General features: G+C 45.5%; 2 protein-coding genes and 1 long non-coding RNA gene across 3 annotated transcripts in view; all 3 read right to left on the minus strand.

Annotated features, from left to right (window-relative positions):
• The window catches only part of LOC135507227 (rho-related GTP-binding protein RhoH-like), a 14,843-nt gene extending 4,977 nt beyond the window's left edge, over nt 1-9,866 (minus strand). Inside the window, exons 1-3 of the mRNA XM_064926821.1 lie at nt 9,608-9,866; nt 6,085-6,199; nt 900-1,511 (exon numbers count right to left, since the gene is read on the minus strand). Coding sequence (XP_064782893.1) covers nt 900-1,058 — 159 coding nt within the window. The 5' untranslated portion in view covers nt 1,059-1,511; nt 6,085-6,199; nt 9,608-9,866. The remainder of the gene's footprint in view (nt 1-899; nt 1,512-6,084; nt 6,200-9,607) is intronic.
• LOC135507226 (slit homolog 2 protein-like) overlaps nt 1-16,587 on the minus strand; it is a 640,120-nt gene that overhangs the window by 455,219 nt on the left and 168,314 nt on the right.
• Nucleotides 11,453-12,250, minus strand: LOC135507228 (uncharacterized). The gene is made up of 2 exons (XR_010450626.1): nt 12,120-12,250; nt 11,453-11,891 (listed from the first exon to the last, which is right to left on the minus strand). It is a non-coding gene; the product is annotated as an uncharacterized LOC135507228 (long non-coding RNA).

A 16,587-nucleotide genomic window follows, 5' to 3' on the forward strand; every position in this document is an offset into this window, starting at 1 on the left:
TTTAAAGAGTATTATTGTAGTAGTTAAATGATTTGTAGTGTATTATTGTAGTAGTTAAATGATTTGTAGTGTATTATTGTAGTAGTTAAATGATATAAAGAGTATTATTGTAGTAGTTAAGCGATGTAAAGAGTATTATTGTAGTAGTTAACGATGTAAATAGTATTATTGTAGTAGTTAAATGATGTAAAGGGTATTATTGTAGTAGTTAAATGATTTGTAGTGTATTATTGTAGTAGTTAAATGATTTGTAGTGTATTATTGTAGAAGTTAAATGATGTAAAGAGTATTATTGTAGTAGTTAAATGATTTAAAGTGTATTATTGTAGTAGTTAAATGATGTAAAGGGTATTATTGTAGTAGTTAAATGATGTAAAGAGTATTATTGTAGTAGTTAAATGATGTAAAGGGTATTATTGTAGTAGTTAAATGATGTAAAGAGTATTATTGTAGTAGTTAAATGATGTAAAGGGTATTATTGTAGTAGTTAAATGATGTAAAGAGTATTATTGTAGTAGTTAAATGATTTGTAGAGTATTATTGTAGTAGTTAAATGATTTGTAGAGTATTATTGTAGTAGTTAAACGATGTAAAGAGTACTATTGTAGTAGTTAGTGTATTTGTAGAGTCCATGAAGACCTCCACTCCAGTGTTCTCGTACACATTTGGTTTGTAGTAGTAGTTAATGTAAAGAGTATTATTGTAGTAGTTTAATGATGTAAAGAGTATTATTGTAGTAGTTAGTGTATTTTTCCTACCGGAGCCCCGTCCATGAAGACCTCCACTCCAGTGTTCTCGTACACAGTTGGTTTGTAGTAGTAGTTAAATGTAAAGGGTATTATTGTAGTAGTTAAACGATGTAAAGAGTATTATTGTAGTAGTTAGTGTATTTTTCCTACCGGAGCCCCGTCCATGAAGACCTCCACTCCAGTGTTCTCGTACACAGTTGGTTTGTAGCACTCAGGGAAGGTCTCTGACGTGAAGCGAACCAGGAGGGCCGTCTTCCCGACAGCACTGTCCCCCACCAGCACACACTTCACCTGGGTCTCCGCGCTCATGGCTGCTCCGCTCGGAACCCTGGGGGTCGTAGTTCTTTAGGGAGACGTTGTAGTCCTGAAGCAGAGGAGGGTTGAGATCAGGGGGTTGTGACGTCCATAGTGATGGTGGTCACCTTCTCTGTGATACTCTCTGTGGGGGTTGTAGTTCTTTAGGGAGACGTTGTAGTCCTGAAGTAGAGGAGGGTTAGGATCATGGGGTTGTGGTCACCTTCTCTGTGATACTCTCTGTGGGGGTTGTAGTTCTTTAGGGAGACGTTGTAGTCCTGAAGTTGAGGATGGTTGAGATCATGGGGTTGTGGTCACCTTCTCTGTGATACTCTCTGTGGGGGTTGTAGTTCTTTAGGGAGACGTTGTAGTCCTGAAGTAGAGGATGGTTGAGATCAGGGGGTTGTGGTCACCTTCTCTGTGATACTCTCTGTGGGGGTTGTAGTTCTTTAGGGAGACGTTGTAGTCCTGAAGTAGAGGAGGGTTAGGATCAGGGGGTTGTGGTCACCTGGTGTGTGGAGTCATGATGCTAACTGCATGTCTCTCTCACCACAGAGTTTACTGGCTCTACTGCTGCAGTAGAGAAGCTGAAGGCTCTGACTGTCTTTATATGGCTTTCACTCTCTCTCTCTACACACACACTCTCTACACACACCTCTCTCTTGTCTACTCACTACACACACACCCTCTCTACACACACACACCTCTCTCTACACACACACCACACACACACACTCTCTCTCACTACACACACACCTCTCTCTACACACACACACACCTCTCTCTCACACACACACCTCTCTCTACACACACACACCTCTCTCTCTCTCACACACCTCTCTCTACACACTCTCTACACACACACCTCTCTCTCTACACACACACACACCACTCTCTCTCTACACACACACACTCTCTGCTCACCTCTCTCTCTACACACACACACACCTCTCTCACACACACACACCTCTCTCTACACACACACACACTCTCTCTCTCTACACACACACCTCTCTCTCTCTACACACACACACCTCTCTCTCTACACACACACCACTCTCTCTCTCTCTACACACACACCTCTCTCTCTACACACACACACCTCTCTCTCTCTACACACACACACCTCTCTCTACACACCTCTCTCCACACCTCTCTCACACACACACCTCTCTCTCTACACACACACTCTCTCTCACTACACACACACCTCTCTCTCACTACACACACACCTCTCTCTACACACACACCCTCTCTCTCACACACACACACACTCTCTCTCTACACACACACACACCTCTCTCTCTACACACACACACCTCTCTACACACACACACCTCTCTCTACACACCTCTCTCTCTACACACACACACCTCTCTCACTACACACACACACCTCTACACACACACACCTTCTCTACACATCTCTCTCTCTACACACACACACACACTCTCTCTCTACACACACACACCTCTCTCTCACTACACACACACCTCTCTCTCACTACACACACACACACACTCTCTCACACACACACACACTCTCACTCTCTACACACACACACAGTCTCTACACACACACACACTCTCTACACACACACACACTCTCTCTCTACACACACACACTCTCTCTCTCTCTACACACACACACACTCTCTCACACACACACACTCTCTCTACACACACACACTCTCTCTCTACACACACTCTCTCACACACACACACACACACCTCTCTCTCACACACACACCTCTCTCTACACACACACACACTCTCTCTCTCACACACACACACACACACCTCTCTCTCTCTACACACACACACCCTCTCTCTACACACACACACTCTCTCTCTACACACACTCTCTCTACACACACACACTCTCTACACACACACCACTCTCTCTACACACACACACTACACACCTCTCCTCTCTACACACACACACACTCTCTCTACACACACACACACACACCTCTCTACACACACACACTCTCTCACTACACACACACACCTCTCTCTACACACACACACACTCTCACTACACACACACACCTCTCTACACACACACACACTCTCTCTCTACACACACACACCACTCTCTACACACACACACCTCTCTCTCACACACACACACACTCTCTCTACACACACACTCTCTCTCTACACACACACTCTCTCACACACACACACACACTCTCTCTCTACACACACACACCTCTCTACACACACACACACTCTCTCTCTACTACACACACACACTCTCTCTCTACACACACACACACTCTCTACACACACACACTCTCTCTCTCTACACACACACACTCTCTCTACACACACACTCTCTCTCACACACACACACACTCTCTCTCTACACACACACACTCTCTCTACACACACACACCTCTCTCTACACACACACACACCTCTCTACACACACACACTCTCTCACACACACACACACACACCTCTCTCTACACACACACACCTCTACACACACACACACACACACACACACCTCTCTACACACACACACACACACTCTCTCTCACACACACACCTCTCTCTACACACACACACCTCTCTCTCTACACACACACACACACTCTCTCTACACACACACACCTCTCTCTACACACACACACTCTCTCTACACACACACACACCTCTCTCTACACACACACACTCTCTCTACACACACACCTCTCTCTACACACACACCTCTCTACACACACACACACACTCTCTCTACACACACACACTCTCTCTACACACACACACTCTCTCTCTCTACACACACACACCTCTACACACACACACACTCTCTCTCTACACACACACACACACTCTCTACACACACACACACTCTCTCTACACACACACACACTCTCTACACACACACACACACTCTCTCTACACACACACACTCTCTCTACACACACACACTCTCTCTACACACACACACACTCTCTCTCACACACACACACTCTCTCTCTACACACACACTCTCTCTACACACACACTCTCTCTCTCTACACACACACACACTCTCTCTACACACACACACACTCTCTCTCTCTCACACACACACACTCTCTCTCTCACACACACACTCTCTACTACACACACACACACTCTCTCTACACACACACACACACACTCTCTCTACACACACACACACCTCTCTCTCTACACACACACACACACACACTCTCTACACACACACACACACCTCTCTCTCTACACACACACACACTCTCTCTACACACACACACTCTCTCTCTACACACACACTCTCTCTACACACACACACCCTCACAACACACACACACACACCTCTCTCTACACACACACACTCTCTCTACACACACCCTCTCTCTACACACACACACCTCTCTCACTACACACACACACTCTCTCTACACACACACTCTCTCTCTACACTACACACACACACTCTCTCTACACACACACACTCTCTCTACACACACACACTACACACACTCTCTCTACACACACACACCTCTCTCTACACACACACCTCTCTCTCTCTACATACACACACACACACCTCTCTCTACACACACACCTCTCTCTCTCTACATACACACACACCTCTCTCTCTCTACACACACACACACTCTCTCTACACACACACCTCTCTCTCTCTACATACACACACACACCTCTCTCTCTACACACACACTCTCTCTCTCTACACACACACACCTCTCTCTCTCTACACACACACCTCTCTCTCTCTACACACACACACACACTCTGCCTCTACACACACACACCTCTCTACACACACACCTCTCTCTACACACACACACACTCTCTCTACACACACACACACACTCTCTCTACACACACACACACTCTCTCTCTACACACACACACACACACACTCTCTCTCTCTACACACACACACTCTCTCTCTCTACACACACACACACACACTCTCTCTCTACACACACACACCTCTCTCTCTACACACACACACTCTCTCTCTACACACACACACACTCTCTACACACACACACTCTCTCTACACACACACACACTCTCTCTACACACACCTCTCTCTCTACACACACACACACTCTCTCTACACACACCTCTCTCTCTACACACACAACTCTCTCTCTACACACACACCTCCCTCTCTACACACACACCTCTCTCTCTAAACACACACTCTCTCTACACACACACACTCTCTCTACACACACACACACACACACATACCTCTCTCTACACACACACACTCTCTCTCTCTACACACACACACACACTCTCTCTCTACACACACACCTCTCTCTCTACACACACACACACTCTCTCTCTACACACACACACACTCTCTCTACACACACACCCTCTCTACACACACACACCTCTCTCTACACACACACACTCTCTACACACACACACCTCTCTCTACACACACACACACTCTCTCTACACACACCTCTCTCTACACACACACACACCTCTCTCTCTACACACACACCTCTCTCTCTACACACACACTCTCTCTACACACACACACTCTCTCTACACACACACACTCTCTACACACACACTCTCTCTACATACACACACTCTCACACACACACACACACACACACCTCTCTCTACACACACACTCTCTCTCTCTACACACACACACTCTCTCTACACACACACACTCTCTCTACACACTCACACTCTCTCTACACACACACACACCTCTACACACACACCTCTCTCTCTCTACATACACACACTCTATCTCTAACTCTCTCTCTCTCTCTACACACACACTCTCTCACTCTACACACACTCTCTCCAACTCTCTCTCTCTACACACACACCTCTCTCTCTCTACATACACTCTCTCCCTCTCTCTCTCTACATACACACTCTCTCTCTCTCTCTCTCTACATACACACACTCTCTCTCTCTCTCTCTCTACATACACACACTCTCTCTCTCTCTCCAACTCTCTCTCTCTCTAAACACAGCCCCCCCCTCTATCTCAGTTCCTCTTCACTTACCTCTCTGTGTTCTCCACGGAGTTGACACCAGGCTCCGCCCCCTGCGATCAATCGAGGTCACCTGACGCCACAGGTGGTTATCCCATCCAATGAGGGCCCGGCGTACGGTAGAGAGCTGTGAGAACATTATCTGATGAGGACACCGTTGACTCCGTGAGAGGGGGGGGGGTTGCTCTAATAAAGTAGAGCTACTAATTGTGCAGGTTTTTGTTCCAGCCCAGCACTAAAACACATCAGATTCAGCTTCTTTTTTTTAAGGCTGCACATATGTAATACACTGTGACACGCTGCTGGTGTAAAAGAAGGGCTATTTAAAATAAAATAAGTGATTGATTGACATTTAAAATAACACAGAGAAAAGCCCGAAATCTGAACATGTACCTTCTCCTCTCCGTAGTGACCCAGTCATGTATGAGGGAGGGAGGACAGCAGCGACCCATAGACAGAGCCGACCCATAGACAGCACCGACCCATAGACAGAGCCGACCCATAGACAGAGCCGACCCATAGACAGAGCCGACCCATAGACAGAGCCGACCCATAGACAGCACCGACCCATAGACAGAGCCGACCCATAGACAGAGCCGACCCATAGACAGAGCCGACCCATAGACAGAGCCGACCCATAGACAGAGCCGACCCATAGACAGAGCCGACCCATAGACAGAGCCGACCCATAGACAGAGCCGACCCATAGACAGAGCCGACCCATAGACAGAGCCGACCCATAGACAGCACCGACCCATAGACAGAGCCGACCCATAGACAGAGCCGACCCATAGACAGAGCCAACCCATAGACAGCAGCGACCCATAGACAGAGCCGACCCATAGACAGAGCCGACCCATAGACAGAGCCGACCCATAGACAGAGCCGACCCATAGACAGAGCCGACCCATAGACAGAGCCGACCCATAGACAGAGCCACCCATAGAGCCGACCCATAGACAGAGCCGACCCATAGACAGCACCGACCCATAGACAGAGCCGACCCATAGACAGCACCGACCCATAGACAGAGCCGACCCATAGACAGAGCCGACCCATAGACAGAGCCGACCCATAGATTTGGTTATTAACTCCTACAGTGATAACGCCAGAGCAGGCTGGTCCTTCATTCTATTGGTTTGGTTGTTGGCGACCCAGTCGTTCAGTCTATTGGTTCTGTATCTATGGACCCAACCCAGTCGTTCAGTCTATTGGTTCTGTATCTATGGGACCAGACCCAGTCGTTCAGTCTATTGGTTCTGTATCTATGGACGTGACCCAGTCGTTCAGTCTATTGGTTCTGTATCTATGGACGTGACCCAGTCGTTCAGTCTATTGGTTCTGTATCTATGGACGTGACCCAGTCGTTCAGTCTTGTTGTTCTGTATCTATGGACCCGACCCAGAATTCAGTCTAAATGTTCTGTATCTATGGCGACCCAGTCATTCAGTCTAAATGTTCTGTATCTATGGCGACCCAGTCGTTCAGTCTAAATGTTCTGTATCTATGGCGACCCAGTCATTCAGTCTAAATGTTCTGTATCTATGGCGACCCAGTCGTTCAGTCTAAACGTTCTGTATCTATGGCGACCCAGTCATTCAGTCTAAACGTTCTGTATCTATGGCGACCCAGTCGTTCAGTCTAAACGTTCTATTGCCATACTGGCTGGCAACGTTCTTATCCATGACTTTCTAGCTAACTACGGCTGATTTACAGTCACGTCAAACAGTGCCGCCAGAATAACAACAAAGTAGCTGCATTTGCAATAGTTTAAGCCGTTTCCCAGTGACATTTACGTGAATACATCCGTAACAATGAGCTAACAAGGCCCCGGGTATAGAAAATGTGCCTCCTCGTCAGGACACGGTCGTTCAGAGGAGCTACAGTAGCCAACATCACATCGAACACAACCACTTTGTTTCACCTGCCTTCTATCGTTAGTTCTGTGTGTATATATCCATTTTAAAAAATGATGCTGATTCATGATTTCGGCTGTGAAACGCTGCCCGCCCGTCTCATCCCGACTCGTTCATTACTATGCGACCGCTGGAGAGGGAATTTGAATATTGAAACAATGTTGCAAATGTAAAAGAGAAACAGACAGCAAGGTTTATACAAATCTCTGCTGTTTAAAACTAAACGTTAGACTAAAAGAAACGGCATATAATGTCTAGATGCTTTTTATAAATTGCCTGGCTGGGCTGATGAGACAGTGAATTGCTCAGTCCGATTGGAACGGAGTAAATAGGCATTTTGACTTTTTAGATTTAGCTGGTGGCACTTTGTGGAATAGACAACGGCTGGAATGTGGGTTTAACCAATCAGCATCCAGGATTAGACCCACCCGTTGTATAATGACTAACTAGACTACTGACTACAAACTAGACTACTGACTACTAACTAGACTAGACTACTGACTAGATTATTGACTAGACTATTGACTACTAACTAGATTATTGACTAGATCATTGACTAGACTACTGACTAGACTACTGACTACTATCTAGACTACTGACTAGATTATTGACTACTAACTAGACTACTGACTAGATTACTGACTACTAACTAGACTACTGACTAGATCATTGACTAGATTACTGAATACTAACTAGACTACTAACTAGATCACTGACTAGATTACTGACTACTAACTAGACTACTGACTAGATCATTGACTAGATTACTGAATACTAACTAGACTACTGACTACTGACTAGACCTACTGACTACTAACTAGACCTACTGACTAACTAGACTACTGACTGACTAGACTCCTAACTAGGCTACTGACTCCTAACGAGACTACAGACTACTAACTAGACTCCTGACTACTCCCCCTACACAGCAATGGCAGCCCCCCAGGAGCCAAATGCAGACCACAACAGACTGGAGGTGTGTTTGTCTTGAACCCAACTGATCCTCTATTAAGGCGTGTAAATGATATAACGGTATTGTTACTGACATTGAGAATTGTCCGTGTTTTGTTTAAAAGATGGACACCATTCACCATGACTTTATAAAGACACTAGATTAGAGAGTTAAGGGTCATTCAAACATCATCTACCCCGATGAAGAGTTGAAAAGCTCTGTTCCTTCATCATCCACCCCCAGGAAGAGTTGAAAAGCTGCTTCTTCACCCTGCCATGATAACTGACATTTTGTTTTCACCTACTTTACCCCCCCCACATCACGACGGTCTAGAAGCACAGGGCAGAGGCCTTACTAAACTCAACTTTAGCCATTCAAATAGAGCCTATTTATGTGAAACCAAATGTAAGGGATTAATGTGTGTCGTTTATCATTTTATAGAGATACAAATAGTTAAAATTGGATAATAACATTTTTGGGTAGGACTATTGGTTTAAACAATGAATATGAAATGCCAAATTCTTCTGTGACTCTCCAATACATTAATGTATTTAGTAGGCTCATATTAAAATTAGACATTCTGGCTGGATTAAAACAAAATACATGAAAAAAACAACAACCTTTGTTACTTGTCATAGACAGAGGAATAGAACAAAAGATAACTCACCGTGTTGTCAGACGTCGACTCCGCAGCCTGTCTTCATGATGACAACGGGCGGATGTTGCGCTTCAACTCAAAGCATTTTTTGTTGACTCGGAGACGGTTGGATGCCTCGGTAAAAAAAATAACTTATTTTTTTTTACGGTATATACATTAGACTACTTTATAAATGCTGCTTAAAGCGAAAGTAAATAGCCTAATTATTCTATATGCACAGAACTACTTATACACGTTTATATGCGTCACTTACACGGCTTACTACTATCTGTACAAAAAACGGAGAGGGAAATGAGATGCGCTCTCTCTCTCTCATCTCACTAACAGCATCCGTTTGTTGAGTGTGGAGGTGTGTTGATGCCGTTTCGTTTCTGTTCTTAGTATTTCAGCGTCTCTATAACTCACGAAGCAGCTGTTGTTTTTGATCGCTTTGATAGACAACTTTATACGCAGTAGCTTTGAGTTAATGTGTTTATGTATGAAACGTGGCTTTGAGTTAATGTGTTTATATATGAAACGTGGCGTGTGGACTCATAACTACAGACTTCACGCAGTAGCTTTAAGTTAATGTGTTTATATATGAAACGTGGCGTGTGGACTCATAACTACAGACTTCACGCAGTAGCTTTGAGTTAATGTGTTTATATATGAAACGTGGCTTTGAGTTAATGTGTTTATATATGAAACGTGGCGTGTGGCCTCATAACTACAGACTTTACGCAGTAGCTTTAAGTTAATGTGTTTATGTATGAAACGTGGCGTGTGGACTCATAACTACAGACTTTACGCAGTAGCTTTAAGTTAATGTGTTTATATATGAAACGTGGCTTTGAGTTAATGTGTTTATATATGAAACGTGGCGTGTGGACTCATAACTACAGACTTTACGCAGTAGCTGTGAATAAATTTGTTAAATATAACATGTCTTGTATCGTGTAGCCTCATAACGACAACAGTTGGAGGACAAGTGAAATAAAACCTCGAAAGTTAATCAATACCAAGACATTTTCCAATGCATCCTCTCTGGTTAGGATATGCTAATTGGAAAAAGGACCCTCTTAGTCTCTGTAGACGTATAACGGGCATATTACCTATTTTGTCAAAAGGTTCTCCGTCATGACTATGCGTCGACTTGTTATGGAACGAATAATTGCGCGTCATGTTTATCGAAAGGAAAGTAGTGAGCAATTACCGACACCGTAGGGTGCCGTTCAGTTCTCTTGAACGTTTGCTACGTTCCGGAACAATTTGTACTGTAGGATACGTTTCCACAAAACGTACTCGAACGGGGCTTTTGGGGTACGTTTGCTCCCCGTTTGGTGGGTGTGGCTTCAACCAATGAGTGACGTGTTTCAACGGCGGTGGCCATGCTGACCGCGTTACCACCCAAAACCACAACATCACCGTTTTTCCAACTGGTCGTTCAGTACAGCACCGTTTCCGTTCAAGTACACGTTCCAGAACGTAACAATGTACTGAACGCAGCCCGTGAGTCAGATGAACCGTTCCTCCCCACGCCGGTATGGGGGATACACCACGAGACGAGAGCGTCGGAGCAGATGAACGGATGCTCCCACACTAGCACCTGCTTTTATTCATTAACTAATTTCAGCTTTATTTAACTAGGAAAGTCAGTTATGAATAAATTATTATTTACAATGACGGCCTACCAAAAGGCAAACGGCCTCCTGCGGGACGCGGCCTGGGATTAAATATATAATTACAATATAAATATAGGAAAAAACACTCACCACAACAAGGAGAGACAACACAACACGACATAACGACTGGCTGCCAACAAACTAAAACACACACACACACTGTGGCAGACTTGATTTGATTATGTTCCAAAAGTGAACAGACAATATTATTTATTGAAATATAATTTGTAAAAAAAAATAAAAAATAATACATAAGAAAATGATCAACAATTATGAAAATGAAAATATACAATTTCCGTTGGTAGCCTACAATTCTCTTTTAGGAATCAGTCCCTAAACCTAACCCTTTAAGAAACAGTCCCTAACCCTTTAGGAGTCAGTCCCTAACCCTAACCCATTTAAGAGTCAGTCCCTAACCCTAACCCTTTAAGAGTCAGTCCCTAAACCTAACCCTTTAAGAAACAGTCCCTAACCCTTTAGGAGTCAGTCCCTAACCCTAACCCTTTAGGAGTCAGTCCCTAAACCTAACCCATTTAGGAGTCAGTCCCTAACCCTTTAGGAGTCAGTCCCTAAACCTAACCCATTTAGGAGTCAGTCCCTAACCCTTTAGGAGTCAATCCCTAAACCTAACCCTTTAGGAGTCAGTCCCTAACCCTAACCCTTTAGGAGTCACCCTAACCCTTTAGGAGTCGGTCCCTAACCCTTTAGGAGTCAGTCCCTAAACCTAACCCTTTAGGAGTCAGTCCCTAACCCTTTTAGGAGTCAGTCCCTAACCCTTTAGGAGTCAGTCCCTAACCCTTTAGGAGTCAGTCCCTAACCCGTTAAACCTAACCCTAACCCTTTAGGAGTCAGTCCCTAACCCTTTAGGAGTCAGTCCCTAACCCTTTAGGAGTCAGTCCCTAAACCTAACCCTTTAGGAGTCAGTCCCTAACCCTTTAGGAGTCAGTCCCTAACCCTTTAGGAGTCAGTCCCTAACCCTTTAGGAGTCAGTCCCTCCCTAACCCTTTAGGAGTCAGTCCCTAACCCTAACCCTTTAGGAGTCCGTCCCCTAACCCTTTAGGAGTCAGTCCCTAACCCTTTAGAGTCAGTCCCTAACCCTTTAGGAGTCAGTCCCTAACCCTAACCCTTTAGGAGTCAGTCCCTAACCCTTTAGGAGTCAGTCCCTAACCCTTTAGGAGTCAGTCCCTAACCCTTTAGGAGTCAGTCCCTAACCCTTTAGGAGTCAGTCCCTAACCCGTTAGGAGTCAGTCCCTAACCCGTTAGGAGTCAGTCCCTAACCCTAACCCTTTAGGAGTCAGTCCCTAACCCTAACCCTTTAGGAGTCCGTCCCTAACCCTTTAGGAGTCAGTCCCTAACCCTTTAGGAGTCAGTCCCTAACCCTTTAGGAGTCAGTCCCTAACCCTTTAGGAGTCAGTCCCTAACCCTTTAGGAGTCAGTCCCTAACCCTTTAGGAGTCAGTCCCTAACCCGTTAGGAGTCAGTCCCTAACCCGTTAGGAGTCAGTCCCCTAACCCTAACCCTTTAGGAGTCAGTCCCTAACCCTAACCCTTTAGGAGTCCGTCCCTAACCCTTTAGGAGTCAGTCCCCTAACCCTTTAGGAGTCAGTCCCTAACCCTTTAGGAGTCAGTCCCTAACCCCTTTAGGAGTCAGTCCCTAACCCCTTTAGGAGTCAGTCCCTAACCCCTTTAGGAGTCAGTCCCTAACCCTAACCCTTTAGGAGTCAGTCCCTAACCCTTTAGGAGTCAGTCCTAACCCTAACCCTTTAGGAGTCAGTCCCTAACCCCTTTAGGAGTCAGTCCCTAACCCTAACCCTTTAGGAGTCAGTCCCTAACCCTTTAGGAGTCAGTCCCTAACCCTTTAGGAGTCAGTCCCTAACCCTTTAGGAGTCAGTCCCTAACCCTTTAGGAGTCAGTCCCTAACCCTTTAGGAGTCAGTCCCTAACCCTTTAGGAGTCAGTCCCTAACCCTAACCCTTTAGGAGTCAGTCCCTAACCCTTTAGGAGTCGGTCCCTAACCCTTAGGGAGTCAGTCCCTAAACCCTAACCCTTTAGGAGTCAGTCCCTAACCCTTTAGGAGTCAGTCCCTAAGCCCTTTAGGAGTCGGTCCCTAACCCTTTAGGAGTCAGTCCCTAACCCTTTAGGAGTCAGTCCCTAACCCTTTAGGAGTCAGTCCCTAACCCTAACCCTTTAGGAGTCAGTCCCTAAACCTAACCCTTTAGGAGTCAGGCCCTAACCCTTTAGGAGTCAGTCCCTAACCCTTTAGGAGTCAGTCCCTAACCCTTTAGGAGTCAGTCCCTAACCCTTTAGGAGTCAGTCCCTAACCCTTTAGGAGTCAGTCCCTAACCCTTTAGGAGTCAGTCCCTAACCCGTTAGGAGTCAGTCCCTAACCCGTTAGGAGTCAGTCCCTAACCCTAACCCTTTAGGAGTCAGTCCCTAACCCTAACCCTTTAACCCTAACCCTTTAGGAGTCAGTCCCTAACCCTTTAGGAGTCAGTCCCTAACCCTTTAGGAGTCAGTCCCTAACCCTTTAGGAAGTCCCTAACCCTTTAGGAGTCAGTCCCTAACCCTTTAGGAGTCAGTCCCTAACCCTTTAGGAGTCAGTCCCTAACCCGTTAGGAGTCAGTCCCTAACCCGTTAGGAGTCAGTCCCTAACCCTAACCCTTTAGGAGTCAGTCCCTAACCCTAACCCTTTAGGAGTCCGTCCCTAACCCTTTAGGAGTCAGTCCCTAACCCTTTAGGAGTCAGTCCCTAACCCTTTAGGAGTCAGTCCCTAACCCCTTTAGGAGTCAGTCCCTAACCCCTTTAGGAGTCAGTCCCTAACCCTTTAGGAGTCAGTCCCTAACCCTAACCCTTTAGGAGTCAGTCCCTAAACCTAACCCATTTAGGAGTCAGTCCCTAACCCTTTAGGAGTCAGTCCCTAACCCTTTAGGAGTCAGTCCCTAACCCTTTAGGAGTCAGTCCCTAACCCTTTAGGAGTCAGTCCCTAACCCTTTAGGAGTCAGTCCCTAACCCTTTAGGAGTCAGTCCCTAACCCGTTAGGAGTCAGTCCCTAACCCGTTAGGAGTCAGTCCCTAACCCTAACCCTTTAGGAGTCAGTCCCTAACCCTAACCCTTTAGGAGTCCGTCCCTAACCCTAACCCTTTAGGAGTCCGTCCCTAACCCTTTAGGAGTCAGTCCCTAACCCTTTAGGAGTCAGTCCCTAACCCTTTAGGAGTCAGTCCCTAACCCTTTAGGAGTCAGTCCCTAACCCTTTAGGAGTCAGTCCCTAACCCTTTAGGAGTCAGTCCCTAACCCGTTAGGAGTCAGTCCCTAACCCGTTAGGAGTCAGTCCCTAACCCTAACCCTTTAGGAGTCAGTCCCTAACCCTAACCCTTTAGGAGTCCGTCCCTAACCCTTTAGGAGTCAGTCCCTAACCCTTTAGGAGTCAGTCCCTAACCCTTTAGGAGTCAGTCCCTAACCCTTTAGGAGTCAGTCCCTAACCCCTTTAGGAGTCAGTCCCTAACCCCTTTAGGAGTCAGTCCCTAACCCTAACCCTTTAGGAGTCAGTCCCTAACCCTTTAGGAGTCAGTCCCTAACCCTAACCCTTTAGGAGTCAGTCCCTAACCCTTTAGGAGTCAGTCCCTAACCCTAACCCTTTAGGAGTCAGTCCCTAACCCTTTAGGAGTCAGTCCCTAACCCTTTAGGAGTCAGTCCCTAACCCTTTAGGAGTCAGTCCCTAACCCTTTAGGAGTCAGTCCCTAACCCTTTAGGAGTCAGTCCCTAACCCTAACCCTTTAGGAGTCAGTCCCTAACCCTTTAGGAGTCGGTCCCCTAACCCTTTAGGAGTCAGTCCCTAACCCTAACCCTTTAGGAGTCAGTCCCTAACCCTTTAGGGAGTCAGTCCCTAACCCTTTAGGAGTCAGTCCCTAACCCTTTAGGAGTCAGTCCCTAACCCTTTAGGAGTCAGTCCCTAACCCTAACCCTTTAGGAGTCAGTCCCTAAACCTAACCCTTTAGGAGTCAGTCCCTAACCCTTTAGGAGTCAGTCCCTAACCCTTTAGGAGTCAGTCCCTAACCCTTTAGGAGTCAGTCCCTAACCCTTTAGGAGTCAGTCCCTAACCCTTTAGGAGTCAGTCCCTAACCCTTTAGGAGGGTCCCTAACCCTTTAGGAGTCAGTCCTAAACCTAACCCTTTAGGAGTCAGGCCCTAACCCTATATAGAGAAGAGGGCCATTTGGATTCCCTCTATAGAGAATTGGTGGGCCATTTGGATTCCCTCTATAGAGAATAGAGGGCCATTTGGATTCCCTCTATAGAGAATAGAGGGCCATTTGGATTCCCTCTATAGAGAATAGAGGGCCATTTGGATTCCCTATATAGAGAATAGAGGGCCATTTGGATTCCCTATATAGAGAATAGAGGGCCATTTGGATTCCCTCTATAGAGAATAGAGGGCCATTTGGATTCCCTCTATAGAGAATAGAGGGCCATTTGGATTCCCTATATAGAGATTAGGGGGCCATTTGGATTCCCTATATAGAGAATAGAGGGCCATTTGGATTCCCTCTATAGAGAATAGGGGGCCATTTGGATTCCCTATATAGAGAATAGAGGGTTATTTGGATTCCCTATATAGAGAATAGAGGGCCATTTGGATTCCCTATATAGAGAATAGAGGGCCATTTAGATTCCCTCTATAGAGAATAGGAGGCCATTTGGATTCCCTATATAGAGAATAGGGGGCCATTTGGATTCCCTATATAGAGAATAGAGGGCCATTTGGATTCCCTCTATAGGGAATAGGGGGCCATTTGGATTCCCTCTATAGAGAATAGGGGGCCATTTGGGACAGTCATAAAGTAGAACAAAACCAAACAAAGTTTCTGTCAACACTGTCAATACTCTTCGATCTAATGTATAAACGGCCCAGATATCACTTCTGATCTAATGTATAAACGGGCCAGATATCACTTCTGATCTAATGTATAAACGGGCCAGATATCACTTCTGATCTAATGTATAAACGGCCCAGATATCACTTCTGATCTAATGTATAAACGGCCCGGTTACCACTTCTGATCTAATGTATAAACGGCCCAGATATCTTCTCTTAAAATGATATAAAATGATATAACTTCTCTTAAAATGTAAATAACCCCACACATTCACCATTACAGAAACATCATGTTAAGATAAATGATATACACTTAGATTGACATGGTTTTATAAAATCTAAAAATCTACATTTAATATAATTTAAAATGAACTCTTGCTCTGTCATTGTTTGTAAATCCTGATAAAGTTTCATACAAAAACACAAATATTGTACAAACATGGCAACAGTGAAGACATAA

The sequence above is a fragment of the Oncorhynchus masou genome, chromosome 20, assembly GCF_036934945.1.
Source record: "Oncorhynchus masou masou isolate Uvic2021 chromosome 20, UVic_Omas_1.1, whole genome shotgun sequence".
In the NCBI taxonomy this organism is placed as follows: Eukaryota; Metazoa; Chordata; class Actinopteri; order Salmoniformes; family Salmonidae; genus Oncorhynchus; species Oncorhynchus masou.